Genomic DNA, 25,027 nt, shown 5'->3' with positions numbered 1-25,027 from the left:
GAATTTCAGTTTATGTCATATATCTTAAAAACTATACATTCTAGAGTATTTTAACGCAGATTTTCGTTTCTTTCATGCCAAAATACATATATTTTGAGGGTCTCATCTTGATCCAAGATGTAAAAAATTTTGGCACTTTTTCCATATATATAGTCGTGAAAATTTGCGATTTTTGCCCATTTTTAGTATTTTTGCCGCCATTTCCGTTCAAATAGTCGCAGATTAATGAAAATTGCAGGGATTATAAAGAATTTTACGCTGAATCGAATGGTAGTATAGTCACTTTGATCCAACCTTTATTTTTTAAGTTATACAGTGAATAGTGTATTTTCGAAAAATCACTGAATTTCTGTTTATGTCATACATCTTGAAAACAATACATTCTAGAGTATTTTAACGCGGATTTTCGTTTCTTTCATGCCAAAATAAATATATTTTGACGATTTCATCTTGATCCAAGATGTAAAAAATTTTGGCACATTTTCCATATATATAGTCGTGAAAATTTGCGATTTTTGCCCATTTTTAGTATTTTTGCCGCCATTTCCGTTCAAATAGTCGCAGATTAATGAAAATGACAGGCATTATAAAGAATTTTACGTTGAATCGAATGGTAGTATAGTCATTTTGATCCAACCTTTATTTTTTAAGTTACACAGTGAAAAGTGTATTTTCGAAAAATCACTGAATTTCAGTTTATGTCATATATCTTAAAAACTATACATTCTAGAGTATTTTAACGCGGATTTTCGTTTCATTCATGCCAAAATACATATATTTTGAGGGTCTCATCTTGATCCAAGATGTAAAAAATTTTGGCACTTTTTCCATGTATATAGTCGTGAAAATTTGCGATTTTTGCCCATTTTTAGTATTTTTGCCGCCATTTCCGTTCAAATAGTCGCAGATTAATGAAAATGACAGGCATTATAAAGAATTTTACGCTGAATCGAATGGTAGTATAGTCACTTTGATCCAACCTTTATTTTTTAAGTTATACAGTGAATAGTGTATTTTCGAAAAATCACTGAATTTCTGTTTATGTCATACATCTTGAAAACAATACATTCTAGAGTATTTTAACGCGGATTTTCGTTTCTTTCATGCCAAAATACATATATTTTGAGGGTTTCATCTTGATCCAAGATGTAAAAAATTTTGGCACTTTTTCCATATATATAGTCGTGAAAATTTGCGATTTTTGTCCATTTTTAATATTTTTGCCGCCATTTCCGATCAAATAGTCGCAGATTAATGAAAATTGCAGGGATTATAAAGAATTTTACGCTGAATCGAATGGTAGTATAGTCATTTTGATCCAACCTTTATTTTTTAAGTTATACAGTGAATAGTGTATTTTCGAAAAATCACTGAATTTCTGTTTATGTCATACATCTTGAAAACAATACATTCTAGAGTATTTTAACGCGGATTTTTGTTTCTTTCATGCCAAAATACATATATTTTGAGGGTTTCATCTTGATCCAAGATGTAAAAAATTTTGGCACTTTTTCCATATATATAGTCGTGAAAATTTGCGATTTTTGCCCATTTTTAGTATTTTTGCCGCCATTTCCGTTCAAATAGTCGCAGATTAATGAAAATTGCAGGGATTATAAAGAATTTTACGCTGAATCGAATGGTAGTATAGTCATTTTGATCCAACCTTTATTTTTTAAGTTACACAGTGAATAGTGTATTTTCGAAAAATCACTGAATTTCTGTTTATGGCATATATCTTAAAAACTATACATTCTAGAGTATTTTAACGCGGATTTTCGTATCTTTCATGCCAAAATACATATATTTTGAGGGTTTCATCTTGATCCAAGATGTAAAAAATTTTGGCACTTTTTCCATATATATAGTCGTGAAAATTTGCGATTTTTGCCCATTTTTAGTATTTTTGCCGCCATTTCCGTTCAAATAGTCGCAGATTAATGAAAATTGCAGGGATTATAAAGAATTTTACGCTGAATCGAATGGTAGTATAGTCATTTTGATCCAACCTTTATTTTTTAAGTTATACAGTGAATAGTGTATTTTCGAAAAATCACTGAATTTCTGTTTATGTCATATATCTTAAAAACTATACATTCTAGAGTATTTTAACGCGGATTTTCGTTTCTTTCATGCCAAAATACATATATTTTGAGGGTTTCATCTTGATCCAAGATGTAAAAAATTTTGGCACTTTTTCCATATATATAGTCGTGAAAATTTGCGATTTTTGCCCATTTTTAGTATTTTTGCCGCCATTTCCGTTCAAATAGTCGCAGATTAATGAAAATTGCAGGGATTATAAAGAATTTTACGCTGAATCGAATGGTAGTATAGTCATTTTGATCCAACCTTTATTTTTTAAGTTATACAGTGAATAGTGTATTTTCGAAAAATCACTGAATTTCTGTTTATGTCATATATCTTAAAAACTATACATTCTAGAGTATTTTAACGCGGATTTTCGTTTCTTTCATGCCAAAATACATATATTTTGAGGGTTTCATCTTGATCCAAGATGTAAAAAATTTTGGCACTTTTTCCATATATATAGTCGTGAAAATTTGCGATTTTTGCCCATTTTTAGTATTTTTGCCGCCATTTCCGTTCAAATAGTCGCAGATTAATGAAAATTGCAGGGATTATAAAGAATTTTACGCTGAATCGAATGGTAGTATAGTTTTGATTCAACATTTATTTTTTAAGTTATACAGTGAACAGTGTATTTTCGAAAAATCACTGAATTTCTGTTTATGTCATATATCTTAAAAACTATACATTCTAGAGTATTTTAACGCGGATATTAATTGTTCCTAATAGAGCAATACATGTTCAAGTTGGCAACATAAAACAATTTTTAACCATTGACATAAAACTGGACACCAAAAGAAGTTAGATCCCAATTATATTCTACACTTGGGTTACTTCGTATTTAAAATAAATATGTTTTTTCAATAACGTAAAGTATATTTTTAAGTTATCTCGTAGACATTTGATCGCAGTTGTACATATATATAACAAACTTATCTAAGCCCGTCGATTAACTGATTTCTTGACAAATGAGAGGAGATAAGATATAAAAACATATATCTCTATTTGATTTGTTTCTCACCAAATCATAGTCCGCGTTTTCAGTTAAGAAATTATTGAGTTTTTAAGAGTTTTTTTTTGCTCTATGAATTATATACAAGGTCATTTTCGATATCCCTAATTCGAAATATGCTACTACGACGACCCTTATGATTTTCACCGTTAAAAATAACAGGTCGATTGAAAATTAGTTTTTTTATTCAACATAATTCCCTGCAAGAGTGATACACTGATTATAGCGACCCTCCAACTTTTCGATACCATTTTTGTAGTACGATTTGTCCGTTGCTTCAAAATAGACCTCTGTTTCGTCGATCACCTCTTCATTTGACGAAAATTTCTTCCCAGCGACCATTCTTTCGAGATTTGAGAACTGCGGGCCAGATCTGGAGAATACGGTGGATGAGGAAGCAATTCGAAGCCCAATTCATGGATTTGTGATGCGGGGCATTGTCTCGGTGAAGCAGCGCTTTCTTTTTCTTCAAATGCGGTCGGTTTTCGACGATTTTGTCCTTCAAACTGTCCAATAACGCTATGTAATAGTCGCTGTTGATGGTCCTTCCTTATTCAAGGTAGTTAATTAAAATTCTTCCATGCGCATCATAAAATACAGACGCCATAACCTTGCCAGCTGACTATTGCTTTCTCCCACGTCTTGGAGTGGGTTCATCATGGGTTCAATTACTATTTATCAATTTTTTTCGCAATATCAAAAGTTGCTTCTCTCAAAATGCTATATTTCACAAAGTAATGATCCGACAGCTGTCAAATTTATACACGCATCTTTTGAGAGTTAGGGCTAACTAAAAAACATATGGATTTAATTCTAGTAGCGCCATCTATGTGTCATGCCGGGAACTTTTAAATAGACCTGTTATATTGGTATTTTGCATAATTGTCGCTTTTACGTATGTAAGTTAAAAACCTTGTTAAAAAAAGATATCGATAAGACTATAAATAGTTTTTGCTTGATAATTTGTAGTTCCTAGTAGTTGCAACCATTTAAAATTGTTATATATTAGTTTCTTTCTAACAAATAAGGCATATGGCATATAACGAGTTTTTTTTTGCTGAGAACCAAATGTTACCGTATACATCTTTACGTCCATTTGGTCCAAAAAGCTACAAGTAATAGTTTGAGTTTACTGTTTTACCAGTTTGGAGGGAATCAATGAACAAAATACTATTTATATAATAAAAAACAGACACTAATAACTTTTAAACAATAAAATCCAACTTTATTCATCAATATACTACAAGGATGATGCATTATATTCAGCTCTTTATTTGAGTGAAATATCTTTCATTGGAACACTTTGTTTACATCTGTACTAACAATTAGTAGCTAGGGGGGCCAGATCTGGTCTGTACGGTGGGTGATCACAACTTTTTCTTGCATCCGATGACGTTTTTTATCGATCTCTTCTCTCAGTTAACCTATTAACACCACCTTTGGTGATTAATATATGATACTGTCTAAAACTTCCATCAAATCCCATAGTTAATCAATAAATAAAGCTGGGAACCTCTTTATTAAACAGGAAACTTAATAAATTACCTATTTTCACGGTTATTAGACACTGTCAAAGCTGTCAACCATGAATCAAGCATTGTTTGACGTTTTGGAAGCAGATCACAGTGAATATCTAAGTCATCCGATAAAACATCACACAAATCCAATCGTCTTATCGTTATCGAAGTGCGAATCATTGTTAGAACACATTTATCGTATCTGTGGCGTTATTCCAAAACCCGCGCCCCATGAAGTCATCGAAAGGGCGGCCAGAGTGGTGAAGAACGCCCTAAAATCGTTCACAAACAAAATGATATTCAGAAAACTGAAGCGAACCTTGAAATCGTTGAGGTTCGGGGATCATGGAGTGTTTCTAAAGTTGGTTGACGATCCCCTATGGAATATTTATGAAAAATCAATCTGGAACATCGATTTTCGATTCGCAGGGCAGCGTTTTCCCCCCAAAATCGTGTACAAAGTGCTGTTTAAAAGGACCACGGTTAATCTATCGGGATTATATGGACGTGAACGATGGAAACCGGTAGAAATTTATAGGTTAAGTTGTGTTACTCCAACGAGTTATGAACAGAACTGTGACTGTCACTTTTTCAGGTGCTCGGTCTGTAAACAGAGGTCGTCTCAGGCACGTGGCAAAAGAAACAGTAAAAAAGCCACTCGGTCAGGTCGTTTAAACGTATAATGATAAGTCCGCTGAGTTATCGTTATTTTTTTTATGTCTAATGGTTGAAGGTTGTCCATAGGTCAGTTGCAATATAATTAAATTGGTTAATAACATGTCGTTTTATTGTTTTTTGCCTGTTTGACATTGACGTCAAGTCGTACGCAAAACCGGCCAAAGTTGAATTTGTTCGGACGATGATGGCCGTGTTTTTTATTGCCTTTGACATGTTTTAAATGCGTCGTTACGTCGATTCGGCCAATACGTTGGTCAGGACTGTCGTAAATTTTGGCTAGATCTTATCTGTGCCGAGATAATGGTACCTTCAATGGGCGATTGCGAGAATATAACGATTTGTTTGTTAATATTTTCGTGTATGTTCGGACATAAATGGACATAATTGAGTCTTATACTCGATATATTTGAATTTGTAAATATATAATGTTGCAAACCCATTTTTTTAGGCGCCTGCATGAGTTCTGGTCATTTTTTCGCCTTAGAAATGTATTTATTGAGAAAAATTGGTAGAATATATAGTAATAGAAATATGTTCCATGATTTTTTACAATTTCTTCTCATATTTCTAAGAATTATCGACACATCCTCGCATTTCTTCAGCATTTCGAAACTATATACCAGTCAAACCAAGCTGCATCGATCTAAACAATTGTTAATTAATAGGTGCTAGGTCTGGTGAGTATAATGTGTGGCTGAGCGTGGTCATGCAAGAGCGTTGTCTTTCAAGGATGTCATTTAATTTAATCAAATAACGTCAGGAGATATCTGCAGTAACAGCGTCCTTGGGCTTGTATCAGGTGGTACTACACTACACCTGGTTGAAGCCACCATATGCACAGCAAGACTACGACTATACATATTTCCCTTCTTTGTAGATGTCCTGGACTAGTCTATAATTTCTGATGGTTGATGTCGTAGTAGTTGCAATACGTTACAGAAAACTTTTATTTTTTGTCTGACAAACGACGAAACCGCTAAAATAAAGCTTTTCGGTTTCAGTTCCCCCTCCTTTGGCTCTTCATCCACATAATCTTCTGAAAACATTTAGTCATCAACTGTTAAGCTGTCTGAAAGTTCTATGGAAGCTTCAGTTCGATTTTTATCCAATAATTCACGATCTTCGAACAACTTTAGTCCTCCAGGCCGTTTACTGTCATTGGCATCAAGATCTACACCTTTAAATAGTTTGTAGCGAACTTGAGGAATGTCGAATTTTACATAGTGGAATAACGGTCTACAAAATACCCAGAAATATAATCAATGCAGCGCCAACTAGAAGCCGATAACGAATAGCTGGCAACCCCGAGACGTTTATCTGGGATGTTATTGAAGGGTATTTCCAATCATTCAGTATTCGACCATCGTTTGGTTTAGCCGTGCCACTATCGACTGCCCAGATCTCGTTACCAGGTAACACCGCTGCCATCAGTTTTATCTATTTTGTATCTTCCACAATTTTATATTACTTCAATAAATAACGGTCGCATAATGTAAACACCGCTGTTTCATTTCGTTTTACCTCCATTCACCGAGCCATCTAATTTACCCTAAAAGTTGAAACCAAAACCGACGATTGTTAGTTATCCCCATTTTTAAGGTCGTTAAGGTATTGATAATCGGTATTTTCACCAATAGATGTTTAAAATACACGCAAGCACCTAATATTATAAATATATATAACGAAACGTTGAATGACGTAGCTATACATATAAATGATAATGTTTTGTCATTAAAAATGGACTTTATATACCCTTATTAATATTTCATGACCATTTAATATAATTTCGACCATCTAGAATAACATCTCATTATACGTAACGCAGAGAAACTGGAAATGTAACAATAATTATTAATATAATGACATCAAACATAGATGGTATTGTAGCAAATACGTTTTATTCCACTATATATATATTTGGTGTTTCTATCTTTTCATTTCACATTTATTTAGTATCTTAATTAATAGAATCTATTAGAATTCTATCTTTTTGTTTTATTGTATTGAAAATATCATCAATCCAATAACATTTCTAAATAAAAAATATGTCATACGCTTGACATTTATATTCTTAACATAATAATTCTGACATTTTATCATGAAAATCATTAGTTATTATTCAACGAAAATGTTTAAAATCTATATCAAGAAAAATATGTGGCAACTCTATATCATCTCAATTTACATATTTAGCAATATCACATTATAAACAAAAAATTCATATTACTGTAGCAAATATGTTTTATTATACTATATATCTTTGGCGTTTCTTATTTTTGGTATTTCAGTGAACAGTGAACGTTCAATAAAACAGTGAACTTACGTCACCTAAATCTATGACGTCAAAACGTTTCAATGTTGCCGCATCAGCTTGATACTACTTGATTAAAATAAATAAAACAATGTTTGCCGGTTTATAACCTGAAATTGTTATTGTTTGCAAGAATTTTACAGACGTTTGATGACCTGGAGAACAAACGTTGTAGGATAATTCGATAGACAACACCTTCGACAGCCTGATGACGTCAGTTCACTATTATTTTGAATAAACTATAGAATATCTTTCAATTAAGAAATAAGGGTTTTATGAATCAAATAAATAAAAATAAAAACGGTTTATATTAAAAATCAAGAGATGTAGGTACACGCGACGGGAAAAAAAAGACAAACGAAATCCGACATAGTCTACTTCGACTATTTTTTAGGCGCAGCGGCTGGTCTTGGTAAAGTTTGGTCGCTTTTTTTCTTCGCTAGACGTTCGTTTTGCATGCGAACTTTTAGCGGGCGAACCATAACCCAGTTTTTTCCTCGCCGTTACGTTAGATAACTAAGTAAACAGCCTTCGTGCGCCTGTGGCCATTTTATGTTGAATGATCGAAGGTTGTTGGGTTTGTTAGTCGGTTAGGTGCAGTATAATTGTTTTTATTACTATACAATTCACGTAAGACGTTGAATATACTGTCTGAAAAAAACTGTCTAAACAGGAGTCCTGTTTGATAATCTGAGAAAAACCATTACTTACCATCTAGTCAGGGTTGTACTCAGGTTTGAAAACAGGAAATAGTCGCGTGAGGCTAAATCTGGATAATATGCGGGATGGCAAAGCAGTTCTTACCTTCATAGATAGATTCTTGCTATGGTGACTCCACCGTGTACTATCTCGATGGAGTAACACGTTTTCTTCGCCAAATGCAGTTGTTTTTTTAGTTTAAATCGATATCATATCTGTCCAAAAGTTCGGAATAATATTCGCCGGGCGGAACGATATTTATAACTTGTCTTTCTTTGGTGCACGTTCACCTGGTGAAACCGACAGTTTTGATTGTTTCTTGGTCTCTGGTGTTTTGTGATGTATTCTTCGAAACTATTTAAGATTGCGGCTGAACAGTGTTAAGAACTTCTTTTAAGATGTCACGTGGTTGCGTCTGTGGTAGAGTATTGGCAATTATGTATTTTATGGATCATTTCTGGCGTGACGACCTTTTTTGGGTGACTTGCATGTTCAGCGTCACTTGTGCTGGTGCTACTGTGGTATTTATAAAGCCTTTCCATTTTTCTTTCGGCGTTTTTGTAAGAATTCGAGAGGCTGATTGCCAAACATAAATTAAATGACGCAACTTGCTCAGAATCAGTACACTATTAATAGATGATAGTTGACGGCAGCAGTGATGAGGTGATTCTTCAAGAATAAACTGAACGATTCCTTCCTTCCAGGTTATCGGCGTGCAGCAGTACCCAGTACGACCCACGGGAATGTCCGCGCAAAATGGTGTCGGAGATGCCAACGGAAACGTGATCATCGGCGAGCAATTGCTGGCCGAGTCGACATTGACGGACGACGTGGTGAGGACCAGCGGACGAAGACTAGAAGAGGCTCTCGTCGAATTCGAGAACTATTGCACCTCCCTAAGTCTCAATCCCCATAACCCATCTTTCAGGTGAGTTCAGGTGTTTGTGTCAGAGTTCACTCTTTGTATAGTCCGTGCAATGAAACAGTGAACTCACGTCATCTGAAGTGATGTGTGAAGTTTTAATCGGTTTGGCTTTCACTTCAACAAAGTTCTAATCTAAATAAAAGAATGGAACAAAAATATTATCAAATATAATTTATTTTAACATTATAGTGCATCTAATTCCAATATTATCGAAGGACTTGAAACTATAATTAATTATACAATTATAATGGTTTGTAGGTTAGGGTTGTGACTTGTTACATTTACATCGAATTTTTTTCCACACATTTTTCAATTACACAGATATCTGTGAACATAAATCTTTCGCACTCTACAATAATCCGTCCAATAAAGGATCCAATACACGGTATAGATGACGTCAAACGTATTACCAGTTTGTAAAGATGTAAAATTACTTTTATACCGGAGCTTTCTCCTTTTCATTTTATTCTAGTTAAAGAGAGATAGAAAGCTGTCTGATGCATAGGAACATTTAGGCGAATCACTCTATACAACTCGATTTCGATTGGTACTGATGGGACATGTTGCCAAATGGCTTCAAAATTCTTCAAAACATTAATATTACAATAGGAGATTATAAATCCGCAAACGTTGTAAACCGAAAGTCAAATTTGGTTCGGCCACATTGCGATGGTTGTTTTATTGGACGGACTATACGAGCCAAAGTAGTTACCGGAATAACTTGTGATTCTAAAAAATCAACTGGTTGTTGTTCTTCTAATAAATGATCTTACCTTATTCATGAAACAGTCCTAACCTCATTTTTCTTTTATAGTTTTAGTAGTTATATCGCGATTTGAATAATAGTAGAATGTTCATCGATTATGGAGACTTTGTTTAAAACCAAATTCCTCTGGAACGATGGTAAGACGTTAAAGGAACTCATCCAGAAACGTTTTACGGCTTTATCTTGTGGATATCATATTCTAGATCGTCAAATAGGTTTACCGCCCAATAACAGCTAATAGAAAATCGATCTTTCTTTTCAGGATGATGACCGACGGCCAACTTCCCATCCGACAATGTCTCCATCCGGAAGCCTGGCGAAAGCAACTCGACCTACCCAATTACTACAACGCCTTTCACGATCTTCGGAAGGAAGTGGCTGCGTTACTGGACAGGGACGAAATTCCCGGCAGCGTATCGGAGATGATAGAATGTATCCTTTTCGCCAATCATATTCTTCAAACCAAAATAAAATAGAAACAGTCTCTGGCCGACGTTGACTTTCAACCGGTGCCGTCTGACGGCCGATAACGGTACTGGCGAGCGGTCGCGACAGCTGAACGGCGTGGGACCTCGCCTAATAGCTAACAGATGGCGCGTGGAACGCGGTTTAGTACTGTTAGGTCGGTTTAATTGGTCATCTAGCCGTTTCAAACTGTTTTATAGTCAATTATACAAGTCACGAGGAAAATAATGCCTGATTTGATTTTTATAACTCCGAAAGTACTAATGATGCTTGTGTACCTTAATTTCAATCAGAAAGAGGTAATGAGCTTAGAAATATTTCTAAACTTGTTTCAACATTGTTATGTCCATTGATTTTATGGTGAAAATACCTATACAACTTTAAATATCTTGACGCAACGCTCTTAAGAACAGAACAAGTGTGCCTTCAAGTAACCACACGTCGTGTGAATACAAATCTGGGCCATTCCTAAAACGAGAATAGCTAGAACTCTTACATAAACAAGAACACTACAAGAAATTATATAATTCAATGATTTAGAACATTTTAATATCTTTATATATCATATCTACAACGTCCACAAATTCGTTAATGTTACTATTTCTATATCTTTACAACTAAACTGTATCTGAAACTATAACAAAACCAATAAAATAAATTGTAACAATATGGCGAAGGAATATTTTAAAAAATGAGTATTAAATCTTAAAATGGTACCGTTATATTTATAATTCAACTATACCTGCAAGTATCATATGTATGTGATTTTAAAAATATTAATTATGTGAAAAATGATTTTAAATTGTATTTTGTTCAAGTCGTCTTTTTTTATCACTTTTTTCAATATTCTATATATTGCTCAAAAGCTAATTCTGTCTTCTTTTTATTCATATAAATATTTTTGATTTTAAATCGTGGATTATTCTTTGAGTGACATAAAAATAATAATGTAAAATATGACAATATTGCGAAGGAATTTTTAGAGCTTCTCTATGTTATTTAAGAAATGTATGTTATCAAGTACTTACCGCCATACTTGTAACTAATGAATTATGAAAAATATACAGACTATCAAAAGAAAAAACTATATAATATAATTAATATTAATATATAAACTATCTATTAAAGAAAAAATCTTGAAAAAAATTGTTCAACAGAAGTTTTGGAAGTAGTAATAGAGTTAGAAGGGAGTGAATCTATAAAAAATCGTCTGGATGAAAAGTCCTAGAGCCACCGCCAGTTTTATACACCATATATTATTCCTCTCGATAGTAATCAGATCAGATCATTAGATATAATCAAAAGACTGCAAGAATAAGGGGCTAGAAAAGCAATATTTTAAAAATTCTTTAGATATATTTAGTAACAGAACTAATGACTGAAAAAACATTATTGCCACTAGTATTTAATCATCAACATAATAATTAACCCTTTATTTAAACCTTCTATATTTGTGAAAATGTTTCCTTAACAATAATCCTACAGTATTACAAATAAAGCCAGAATGTGATAATGAGTTTTACAAAAAAGAAGCGAAAGACATGGTGAACATTATTCAAAGACTGATAGTGGAAGGTGAGTAGTACTTTTAGGTATTTAAACGCGATTATCGGTATTGCACAACGCTCTAGTCAGCAATAATATTAACAATACGCCATATATTTTTAATATTTTTATTTTATTTCCGATAAAACAATCTTTAGTTTACTGTTGAGTAACATGTTTGTTATCAAGGTTGTACTTTTTTATGTGTTTATGTTCACCGGAAATTTTTGACGGGGATTTTGAGAAAACCACGTAGATATGACAACGTTGCCGTTACCTGGTTCATTTATAGTTAATATGTTTGTCAGTTTTCTATCAACTATTGGGTTGAACATTTTTTTTTGAAAATATGTGATTACTAATTCTATTTATGCCTGAGTGAAATATAAATTCGTTATTTGCCCTCTCGGTGTGTGTTTGCTTTAGCCGGGTTGTGTGTACAAGCCCAATGTTTGTCCACTATGTAAACTATTTAGAGTCAAATGTTGCTGTATATATCGGATTTGATAAAGCGTGGACCTTTTTATCCTAAAGTATCGTCGTTTATATCTAATTAGTTGTTCGTGGGTATCTACTAATGAACAATGAGTACAGAGATGATGTTAGGGATATTTGCGGAAGTGCGGCAACGTCTAGTTAGTCGTTTACGGGTACTCACTAGTCAATAATAAGTCGAGGAAAAATCACCGGAGGTTTTAGGGAAAATTGAGGAGGCGCGACAACGTCGCCTGAGCCGTACGACCAAACCGAGTCATATTTTTCCTGCGATTCTTGCCCGGTCTGATTTTTTAGCAAAACTCAGCAAGTTTAATGAACCAGGTACGCATTCGGTCTCCGTTTTTTATGTCTATTGTACAGTTTTCCTCGTCCGAATCGAAAAGGTGTCGCCACCTATCAAGAGCGGCGGATCGCGTTGTTTTGAGTGGCGTTTTTCCATAGTCTGAAACCCCCCCGAAAAAAAGGTAAATACCGATGTGGAACATAAACACAGTCCGGTCCGTTTGGTACCCGATAAGGTACCGTTCCGCCGATAAGACACGACATTTCTTATTTGTTTTTCTTCCATTTTTTTTCTAGGTCATAGATTCGAACTGTTGGAGAGAGTGAACCTTGTATTGGAACCGGGTATACTGTAAGTACCGTCTTTTATTTATCTAGATTCGTAATATCGGTCGTAGGTTGCTCGATTTAGTTCGATTCGATTTTTTTATGACGAAATTCTATCGCACAAGTAACAAATTCGAAGAATGCATACGTCAGTTGACGAATATCAATCGCCAACAGTGTTATTATTGGTTCAAAGTTAGATAATTTTACAAAATATACAAATACTTATACCGATTTTCCGAATATATTTTTAAATTATAATACGAACACGTTGCACCTTCGCCATTTTTCTCTTTAAACAATACAACTCAAGAAATATCCCGAATAGGGACGCACTGTTCTGGAAAAATGGTGACAAACATAGTACTTAAATAATGCTTACGTTGGTTACTGAATATCAAGCCTGATGATAGTTTTATCAACCCTGCTAAAGTTAAACCTGTTTTAAATAGAATAAATAGGGTTTAAATCGCGCTCATTTTGATACCGTAACATATATGACATCTACAATTGTTTCAGCAATTTTTTTTTTTTTAAAACATATTGACAATCCAGTAAAAGTACCTTCACTGTATTTTCTGCAACTTTAAAATTTTACAACTCCATAGTTTAGTAGCCGAAGTAGATATATTTTTCAAAATAATAATAATAGAAACAATGATTTAATAAATTTTTATTTTTATTTACTAACAGAATAGACGTTTTATCGCTAATTTTCTGCGTTTTTTTTTTGGTCATAGACTGATAGCACCTCTACTATTTTTTATATTTTTATAATTTCACCATTTATTATTACATTATTATATGTTTATGATCCACTGGATCGGACTTACCAATGATACACCCAAATAGGCGGCCGAATTATTAGTGTACTAATGGCTTTACTGTTAATTTAATTAAAATTAATTTAAAAAAAAACATAACGGTTACCGATTATTGCGAGAATATACATACGTGTCATGAGGTGATAAAACAAAATCACATTACGAAACACACACACTCGACAAGTACATAAACGTTTTGTCGAGATTTATATTTATTATTTTGGGTAACACGGTGATAACGCCTTCGCCATATCTTGTTATTTTAATTATTTTCCTGTTAAACGTTGTTAAGTGGCGTAATGATACAGTATTTTATAATATATTTATGGTTTTAATAAAAATTAAAACGAAATCCGGGTAACACTGTGTCGGTTCCGTTTTATTTTCGGAGTAATACAGTAAAAGCTCCTTCGCCATTTTTTAAATTATGTTAAAACCCTGCGAATATAAAGGATGGCTGGTAAATACGTTCGCGTATGATAATTAGGGGTCTGTGCATTATTCAACTGAATAAATCATGAACGATAAAGTATCAAAAAAGTATCTGTGGTTGATAATAGTCCTTGTGCTTTACGTCTGACTGGATAATGGTCGTTGTCGATCAATGGGGTGACGCTGGAACTGCCGCTGGAGGGACGGAGACAATTTTCGTCGTTTCGTTATCAATAAATAGTTTATTTTTAAATTCTCAAGTGTTCTTATCCCAATATCATTATAATACGACATTAATGTATATATTTCGAGTGGTTAACAAACAAAATCCAGTTCGGGTTGGTTACAGGGTGATCACACAGTGGTTCCGCCCGACTTGTTCGTCTCCGAGCGGCCGGCGCTGGTTCCTGATGATGGTCTAACGCCAAGATAACCGCGCGAATAGGTCACGCGATCAGTGGTATCGAAAAAAAAAACTCGGCGGAATTCTTCGTGGAGAATCAAAGCGGGACAATGGTAAGGCGTTATCGCCTTGTAAACAGAAGTAGAACCGTTGTTATCGGCAATATTCGAACCAAAATCCAATCGAAATAATTGACATTACTTGCCCCCACTATAAACGATAACAAGACGTGATATATCGACTACACTGAGGTTGTCTCTCTTGCTTCACCGCGGGGAAATCGAAACGGCGATAGTTGAGTTCTCTTTTTTCCCCTTATCTTCTTTCGTGTTTCTTCTACTTCAGTTCTCGATCCAGCTGTGTGCCGTTGGGTAGTGTTGAGCTCTCTCTTCATTCCCTTCGTATCGCTAGTGCCAGTACTGTAGTGCAAGATACAGTTTTCCATGGTGATATCGGTGAGTGGTCATCTTTCGTGACTGACGACGTCCTCGTCACTTAACCTGCGACCGATATAGTGATGAAAGACACCGGAGACTGTCGCGTGAAGAATCCGATGATGTAACGTAGGTTTATCATCGTAAAATGACAAACATATTGGCCAATAAGAACAAGTGCGCTTCGAACTAGACCCAACTCGCACAGAGGCAAATCTGGTTTGTACTTCAGCGTGTGATCGTTAGAAAACCGCTAGGACTGTTCGATTAATATAAACAGTACAATACCAAGAATTACAAAAAAACTCTATAATTTTCTAAAAAAATTGTGATGATATGGCGAAGGAATTATCACTAGTGTCTGTTATTATATTACTCAAGAAACTAAAAAAAAAATAAACCATAATATTATCATAAAACAAAAAAACATCACTATGTTTATACACCACGTATCCAACATATTTATAAGAATATATAATTATTATTTTTTAATATAATTTATAATATTATATAATTATTATTTTTTAAATTATTAACTGCGTATCGTTTCAAATCAAAATTTATTTTATAAAAACTTATCACGCGTCCTTTCTTGTCGCGTATTTATTTAAAAACGCGGAACATCTTTAATATAACGAGACAGTAGTGAAATTTAAAAAAATACGATGATATGGTGAAGGATTTATCACTATAGTTTTCTAGTTGTGTTACACCAAAAATAAATTATTACCAAACATATCGCCGACGGACATCTCCGAAGGAAAGAGAAACATTTCGTTTCGTCCCGGTATCAATAGACATCACCATAATAAATAAAATAATGATGGCTTCTTGGACAGATAAAGTAGAGTATTTACACTCGCTACGATAACCTAATCATTGATAATTAAGCAGAGATTAGCTGTTACGAAGATCGTGCATCAAGAGACGATATGATTTTATATAAACTTTGGAAATTCGAACGTGTACATGTTGTATATAGTGCGCCTGCGTGTCCACACGACTGACGGTTGTTTCTCTATGATTTCAGATCGAAAGACGATGAGATAGATAACAATTGCGTGGTTAGAGCTAGGGGCCTTCCCTGGCAGAGCAGTGATCAGGACATTGCCAAATTTTTTAGGGGACTAAACGTTGCCAAGTAAGTTGATTTTTCTGGTTTTTATATTCTTTTCAGGTACCAATTAGCTGTTTAGGTTCGGTAACGTCATATTTATGCCTTGGGTTGGCTGAATCCTAATATAACTTCAGTAGCACACGCTGAAACCTTTTCTTTTTCCCAGTGAGTACATTTTCGCTTGTGAGGAGACTCTGGAAGGTCTCTTTGAAGCGTCTAACACTAGTCTGATATCACTAAGGCATTTTCCTTGTTTTTTTTCTTCTTTTGAAATTTGTTCCATATTATTTTTCGTTATTTTATAGATCTGTTTTGTTATATTAATATAGTTATTGGGACTTTTTTTGGAAAACAATTATAGCGTTTTTGTTATTTAAACATTTAAACCATATATGCTTCATTATTATCGAAAATGTTTCCTCGTTTTTTTTTTGACTAGCGACCCGCCCCGGCTTCGCACGGGTGCAATGCTGATACTAAATTAAATACACTACAGAAAAAATATGAACGTTGTATATAAAAACATAGCGGCCCGCCCCGACTTTGCACGGGCATAAAATATATATGCCTATGTCACTCAATGAAAACATGATTAAAATCGATCCAGTATTTTTGGTTCATTCATTACTGCCCTTGGCCTGCACGCATTAAATTTGGAGTAAAACAATTCCTATTCCCCTATACTTACTATGAAGATTTCCTGCTATCTTTGGAATATCTAGATTCATACAATTTTTATTATATTACACATTTTTAAACGCAAATTTTAAATTTGTAATATCTCCGAAAATATTTGTTTAATTTACATGCGGAACCATATTGATCTATATTAATTGCACACTGTATTTAAGGTACTTAATTCGATAAGGATTAATGCCGTATTGCTTAAAATAGCTTCGTAAATAAGCCATTTTCTCACGTAAAAAGTAAACAATAAAAATGGTTAATGTGGGTTATCCCTAAAAGATAAACATATACCATCACGGACTTTTTTGTAGACCTTTTTATGGTGTACAATACTGTAGTATATTAATTTGATCTAACTCGTAGGGTTAGGCAGCGTTTTTGCTAATTGCTAAATAAGCCTAAAAAAATAGGTTAATTTACGACATCACGTTAGAAACCTCTAAAATTAGCAATGTTGCCTTAGTATATTATGCATGTATTATACATATAAACCTTCCTCTTGAATCACTCTATCTATTGAAAAAAACCGCATCAAAATCCGTTGCGTAGTTTTAAAGATTTAAGCGCACATAGGGATATAGGGACAGAAAAGGCGACTTTGTTTTATACTATGTAGTGATAAAACCATGGTACCATTGCTAAAAAACTTCTCTGATTTCTGATTGAACAATTGAATCAAATGACTTTTACAGGGTTCTTTTAAAATCGTCTTAATTTTTGCGACAGGCTTTTGCCAAGGTCGAAGTAAGTGACGCTCTCAGGGTTCTATGTCTGGACTATACTGTCGCAGTTTTTAACGAGACTTTGAAGAAGTTTGTGGTCGTAGTGGATGAGACGACAGCTTTTTATTATACACTTCGAGATGTTGCTCGTTTAAGCTATTGGAAGTAGCTGTTGGTGAACAATTCCTTCCAGTTTGGGACAATTTTTGACGGTTGATGATCGCTTTTTGAACCTGTTGAACGTCAATGTATCAAGTATCAATTTTTGTAGTCAGTATATATATATATATATATATATATATATATATATATATATATATATATATATATATATATATATATATATATAGTTCAGTTCAGTTCAGGGAACAGTAAGTTGCTTTGGTAACATTTTGAACAGCCTATCGTTGGTCACGTAGCGATAAGCATTAACCGTAGAACTTTGTCTTCGGTGCGTTGGATTACTAGTTGGTTTGATGTATTAGTGCAACCCCATATTCGCACCCCATAGGTCCAAATAGTCTTTAGGATTGACTGATAAACCAATCTCTTTGATTTTAGATCAAGTTGAGAGTATCTCCCGACTAATCGGTACAGTTGCTTAACTTTGAGTCTAATCTGCTCTGCTTGTTGTCTCACATGATATTTCCAGTTTAACCTATTATCGAGATATATTTCGAGGTATTTAGCTGATTCTGCTTGAGGAATCGCGCATGCATCAATGCAAAATTAACATGGATGGATTTGTAGCTATTAAGCTGTATTTTCCAGTCGCTAGTCCACTTGTAGATCTTGTTGACCGCGACTTATACTTGTTCTATAGCCTAGATACATCTTTTGCCATTATAACTATGTCGTTAGCGAATGTTCCAAGTACTGTTTCTTTTGTTGTTGGGATATCAGCAGTATAGAGCAGATATAGAAATGGTCCCAAGGCACTACCTTGTGGAACTCCAACCGAAATAGGTTTAAGTGTTTGTAGATAGTCACCAAACCTTGTTGAAGGAGGTATGCTTCTTACAAACTAGTCTGAATAAAGCGTGCAGATGTAAAAATTACATTTACGTGTGTTTGTGTTTCAGAGGAGGCGTCGCATTGTGTTTATCGAATATGGGCCGTCGTAATGGCGAGGCACTAGTACGTTTCGAATCCCAAGAGCACCGAGACATGGCCCTGCGCAGACACAAGCACCACATCGACCAGCGCTACATCGAAGTGTACCTGGGCAGCGGCAGGGACTTCCTGGCCGTGGCGGGAGGGAGCAGCGGCGAGGCGCTGACCTTCCTCAGTCGCGGCGCCGCCGTCATAGTGCGCATGCGCGGCCTCCCCTACGACTGCACCGCCCAGCAGGTGCTGGACTTCTTCGCGTCCGGCGACAACTCCTGCACGGTCCTGGACGGTTCCGAGGGAGTGCTCTTCGTCCGTAAACGCGACGGTCGCGCCACCGGCGACGCCTTCGTGCTCTTCGCCGACGAGGCCGACGCCCCCCGCGCCCTCTCCAAGCACAGGGACGTCATCGGCTCGCGATACATCGAACTGTTCCGCTCGACCACCGCGGAGGTACAGCAGGTGCTGAACCGGTCGCTGCAGGAGCCGCCCTCGACCGCCCAGGCCGCCCCACCGCCACTGCCGCCGCTGCCCGCCCCTGGCTTCCACCTGTTGCCGCAGCACGTCATCACGTCGGGCACGCGCAAGGACTGCGTCCGACTGCGGGGCCTGCCGTACGAGGCGCAGGTGGAGCACATCCTGGACTTCCTGGGGGAGCACGCGAAGAGTATCGTGTTCCAGGGAGTGCACATGGTGTACAACGCCCAGGGTCAGCCGAGCGGCGAGGCCTTCATCCAGATGGACTCGGAGGCGTCGGCCTTCGCCGCCGCGCAGCACAAGCACCACAGGTACATGGTGTTCGGCAAGAAGCAGAGGTACATCGAGGTGTTCCAGTGTTCCGGCGAGGATATGAGTCTGGTACTCACCGGAGGTAAGTGTCGAGGAACTGGTATCAGTTTTTTATTCATTTTTTTGTTCGGACGAGACCTGGTAACAGTGAAGCGTCACCACCACGAAAACCAGCGTCACCAAGACATCAACAGCTCCTTAGAGCTTTTAACACATTCTGTTGTAGTGATAGAACGTTCAGTTTAGGTTAAATCAAAATAGTTTTTTGTTTGAAAATTGTTGATGATGTTTCCGAGATATATAGGAGAATATCTCATCTCTTCACCATATCATTATTTTCGAAGATATATAGGAGAAGATTTTCTCTCTCTTTATCTATCTAGACTTGTCTGGATCTTTACCTTAGACTTTCTGTTTTTTTTTCTCATCTTATCTTAGCATATCTATCTTACCCTTTCCAACGTCTAATCCTATTTGTTTCCAACATTTTGTTTTGTAGTCATTCCACATTTCCCATCTCGTGTTTCTTTATTCCAAAAATTATTCTCTGTCATTCTGTTAATGTCCAACTTTTATTTAATTTTCTGACAGGGATTCGGACACTTCGTACCTACAAGATAATCTTTTCTCCATTTTTCTCTATCAGTATTTTCTCTCTCTCTTTTACCTGTCTGGACGTTTCTTAGTTCTTGTCATAGATTTTTTTGCTTTTTCTGATCTTATTACCGCATCTATTTCACTCTTTCAACATTTTCTTTTGTAGTGAGTGGAAGAAATCATCAATCCAAACAATTATTTACCGTCTAGCTGTTCTGTCACTCCGTTAAAACAAACACCTTATATATGTAATGCAGTTTTCAGTGAAACTAACTCGTAATTGGTGTCATATTTCACTTTTACCAGGTCTAAAAGATGTAGGAACTATTTTAATGTGTTCAAAACGGTGTTATAATAGGTTTAGCGAAAAGTGGTGCGATTTGTAGTAATCTGGGGATACATACTGTCATTTTTATCTCATTTAAATCATCATCTAGATCGGGGAAAAGCTTTTTCTTGGTGTAAACTAATTCTGAGGGATATCATCAACTTTGATAGACCGGCAATTAAATACATCCAGAGAGATCTCGGAAAGGACTGTTTTTTTCGATACAACATCACGATAAATCGCATTTCTTTTCTCGGAACCAGCACCAAGACTTACGAACAGGAAAAATAAATAGTTTTTGCATCTGATCAACGCAAAGGGGATGGCAATTTGGGAAAACCTCGGTGTAAAAAAACATAATCTAAGATAAAATACATATAGAGAGAAATATATCCAAAACTCTGTATGCACTTGGTGTATTCGAATCATTCATGACTAGGTTAAGAGATATGTGATGAACCTGGGAGTTTTGCATGCTTGATAACAATTCTCCATGAGGGATTGGTCAACGTGGAACGCGCCATCAGCGACCAGAACAGAGTTTCGTATCATTTGAAGGCGCCGCTCATCGGCATCGGCGTCAGAACGCTCGTGGCGTGTTCCTCGTTCTAATCTCCGGCGATAATTTGGTGTAGATATTCCAGATAATGGGTGGGTTTAATATTAAGGATTATGGGAAGTGCTTATTGGCTTTGTACTGTGTTAGTTTATATCTATTAGGGTCAGGAATCAATTCTTATATCGTTTTTGTGAGTGGGTATTTATTAAGAGAAAGTACCAATGTAGATTGAGTTATAATATTATTATTATTGTTTTATTTATTAATATGTTATTACTAGTTATTCTCGACTAACTTACAGTTAGACAGTGGGTTAAAATTTCCGTCTTTTTAACGCCTTCCCATACTAAAAAAACGAATTGCAATACGTCGTGCTACGGCGGTCGGCACTTGACGTTCACTCATGGTCGTAGCACGCGCGTGAAACATGCGCTCCCGACGAAAACTATGCCACACACACAGCTATCACAAACTCAAGTCACGACCTTCAAAACATACATGCGCGTCATCTACAGCGTTTGTCTCCATCATATTTGAACCACCCCCGACATATCTAGGAAGACCCATTGGTCCGTACTTACTAAATCTTAATAATAACTTCACTGTTTTCACTATTTAGCGTACTTCACTACACAAATACATAAGGTCACGCGGTTTGGTTCGGTTCGGTTTGCTCCTGACACTGCGTCGTAGTTCGGTGTCGTCTGGAGTCTTTCCTCAAGTTCTGCTGTGTATCTCCTGAATTCCTCTATGACATTCCTGTGTTATCTGGGTGCATCCACAATACTTCTCAGCACTCTGAAATACTTGTAATATGTTGATATAACTTCTAGCAGAACATCTTCAATTCCATGAGTTTCATATAAGTTTTAGTGTTTCTACAGCAACTATTTATTATGTACTGATAATTGCGATTTTCTTCCAAATAACCAATACATTTTTTGTATCTTAATTCCAGTTTTTTTTCTTTTTGATGTTTTCCTGCTAACGAAGTCTTTTGTGAAGATTATTCTCAAGATACTTAGAATTGCTACTGTATGAGATAAATAATATTATTCATATTTAATAGTATATGAACAGTTTGGTTGTTGGTGAGTTATTCTCGTGCGCTTTTATTCTCCTTGTCTGGTTCCACTTATTTATTTTATTACTTGTTGTTGCAGTTTTCTTGTTGCTTCTTCACTGTTATCTCCAATAGCAAATATCGCAGCATCTTCAGCAAATGATGTCGGTGTGTGGTATAAAGACAACCTTGATGTACACCTTCTTTGTTTCCTGTTGAGTAAGCTTCTTCTTGTTTAACTCTAAACATCCTGTCAGGGTTTAAGAGTTCAGTAATTTTTTTAAGCCAGTTTTTATCGAAGGAAGCCGAGCAAACTTTCTATTAAGTGTTTAATGGCGTTATGAAGCTATTTTCTGGGTAAATGAAACTGTGAGGAGATAATATAATAAATAAAACACTAACAATGACAGGTAAAAAGCACTCGCGCTAACTTAACCATAAAGATCATTGCTACTGATCAAATGTAACCGATAAGAATGAATTCCTGGCCCAAATAAATAAGAATATATTCGTTGGTGTTGATAAGTTGATTCTTTGAAATATTTTTTGTGGTAAATAGCCTACTAGAATCAATCAAATTGTTGGTCGATGTATTACCGTTCATCATCATCACTTTCAACAGTTACAGGTGCGTTTATTTAAGGGAAATAATTTTCTATCGCCCAAAAATCTATTGATAAAATGCCAGTAGGTTTGTCGATACGGAGAAACGTTTGTTAGTGTCGTCATACGAAGTGGTGATGATGAATGATAATTTATGTGGTGTAAAATAAGTTTCTTACGTTCAATAAAAGAAGATGGCACGGATTGAACGATGTAAAATAGTTTGTACTTAAAATATTACATCGTAAGGGCGGTTTTGGGCGCATAACTTTTATTTTAATTCTTTATTTCGAGCAAATTAGTGTGAGTGAATCAAGTTGATCACCTGACGTGTTCACCAAGGTCCTGTGTTCGAATACTCCTGTAGACTTGTGAAAGCAGTCGAAGCCTGCATAGACTGTAGCTGCCAATAAGCTTCGCTTCTGATCAATATACATTATAACGGTAATGTAGTAAATAAATTAGAGGCCAGACAGCAATAATAAAACGTGAATCGGCCATAGAGACCCAAACAAACAGTCATAAAGCTGTAAATGAATCCGTATTCTGGGTAATCTGTCTGGCATCCTGAACAAATATCCACTATTGTTGTAAGTCCGTTAAAATTAATTTATAGGCCTGATATATTTATCAATCAAGCGTCATCAAAGTGCATTGTACCAATAGGCTAGATGTCGGTAATAAAAAAACACAAAAATATAATATAAATACATTGATTTTAAAATTAAAAATAATCATCTAGCCTATACCTAACAGGTCAATTGAAAAGTCCCCAGCCCACCATACTAAAACACATTTTTTTGGCAAAATTCGTTTTTTTTTAATCCCCATAATTGCCTTCAAGGGTGATACACGACCCTCCAACTTTTCGATGCCATTTTTGTAGTGCGATTTGTCCTTTGCAATTGAAAAGTCCCCGGCCTACCATAGTAAAACACATTTTTTTGGCAAAATTTGGTTTTCTTTATTCAACATAATTCTCTTCAAGACCGATACACTGATTACACCGACCCTCCAACTTTTCAATACCATTTTTGTGGTACGATTTGTCCTTTGCTTCAAAATAGGCCTCAGTTTCGGCGATCACCTCTTCATTCGACGAAAATTTCTTCCTAGCGAGCATTCTTTTGGGATCTGAGAACAGGAACTAGTCGCTGGGGGCCAGATGTGGAGAATACGGTGGATGTATGGATTTTTGCCATCGTTTTCACTGACTTGTGACACGGTGCATTGTCTTGTTGAAGCAGCACTTTCTTTTTCTTCAAATGCGGCCGTTTTTCGGCGATTTTATTCTTCAAACGGTCCAATAACGCTATGTAATAGTCGCTGTTGAGGGTCCTTCCTTTTCAAGGTAGTCAATGAAAATTATTCCATGCGCATCTCAAAATAGAGACGCCAAAACCTTGCCAACCGTCTGTTGCGTTTTCCCACGCTTTGGAGCGGGTTCATCGTCAGTTCACTCGGATGACTGTTATACGGAATCATTTTGTGGATTTTTTAAATGTTTTCGTCGGTAACAACCTCTCTTGGGCGTCGACCGCGTTCACCGTCTTCGGTGCTCATTTCACCACGTCTAAACTTAGCATACGAATCCTTGATGGTTGATTTTGCTGGGGCAGTGTCCAGAAACTCGGCATCAAACCAAGTTTTCGCTTCAACTGTATGTTCTCTCTTAAAAAAGCAATATTTTATCGATAAGCGATATTCCTTTTTATCAATTTTTTTCACAATAACACAAGTTGCTTCACTCAAAATGCTATAATTCACAAACTAACGATCCGGCAGCTGTCAAATTTATACACGCATCTTTTGAGGGTTAGGGCTAACTAAAAAAACATATGGATTTAATTCTAGTAGCGCCATCTATGTGTCGGGCCGGGGACTTTTCAATTTACCTGTTATCTGAATGAAACTTTCAGGCAGCCAAAACAACAGCAAGACTTATTCGTGCAACAACCAACGGACAAACCGATTGATTCTAGTGGGTTCCGATACGATTTATCTAGGGGGTTATGTTTAACGAAGAGCGATACCGTAACACCGCGGGATTCGCCACAGAGCTCGAGGAATACTACGCCAATACAACGACACGCGGTTGCTCGTCGAATTGCCATCTCCGTCATAACGACAGCACGCGGCCTCCCCCCTAAACGACCCCCCTATCCTTTGCAGGTCTCCCCGCCCCACCGTCTCCAGCCAAGGCGGCCCCGCCACCGCCCGCAGCCCCGGCTCTCCTCAGCCCCGGT

At 36.1% G+C, this 25,027-nt stretch overlaps 2 protein-coding genes across 3 annotated transcripts in view; both read left to right on the top strand.

Annotated features, from left to right (window-relative positions):
• Positions 1-25,027, top strand: part of fus (epithelial splicing regulatory protein fusilli) — a 58,708-nt gene that overhangs the window by 23,501 nt on the left and 10,180 nt on the right. The window contains exons 2-8 of one of the 2 annotated variants that reach the window (XM_076412935.1): positions 9,013-9,236; positions 10,262-10,431; positions 11,950-12,039; positions 13,087-13,141; positions 16,240-16,350; positions 18,818-19,713; positions 24,954-25,025. In XM_076412935.1, the coding sequence (XP_076269050.1) occupies positions 9,013-9,236; positions 10,262-10,431; positions 11,950-12,039; positions 13,087-13,141; positions 16,240-16,350; positions 18,818-19,713; positions 24,954-25,025 (1,618 nt within the window). The remainder of the gene's footprint in view (positions 1-9,012; positions 9,237-10,261; positions 10,432-11,949; positions 12,040-13,086; positions 13,142-16,239; positions 16,351-18,817; positions 19,714-24,953; positions 25,026-25,027) is intronic. The other variant, XM_076412936.1, reaches the window with a different exon arrangement.
• LOC143201748 (uncharacterized) lies at positions 4,558-5,386 on the top strand. The gene is made up of 2 exons (XM_076412996.1): positions 4,558-5,163; positions 5,216-5,386. Exons 1-2 carry the CDS (start codon positions 4,689-4,691, stop codon positions 5,293-5,295), a joined length of 555 nt encoding a protein of 184 aa, XP_076269111.1. The 5' UTR covers positions 4,558-4,688; the 3' UTR covers positions 5,296-5,386.

Source organism: Rhynchophorus ferrugineus, unplaced genomic scaffold (genome assembly GCF_030347505.1).
Source record: "Rhynchophorus ferrugineus isolate W39M unplaced genomic scaffold, kcgeb_rfMv2 rfM8, whole genome shotgun sequence".
Lineage (NCBI taxonomy): Eukaryota > Metazoa > Arthropoda > Insecta > Coleoptera > Curculionidae > Rhynchophorus > Rhynchophorus ferrugineus.
The sequence above is the reverse complement of the archived record's forward strand: the minus strand, read 5'-3'. Positions and strand labels throughout refer to the sequence as shown.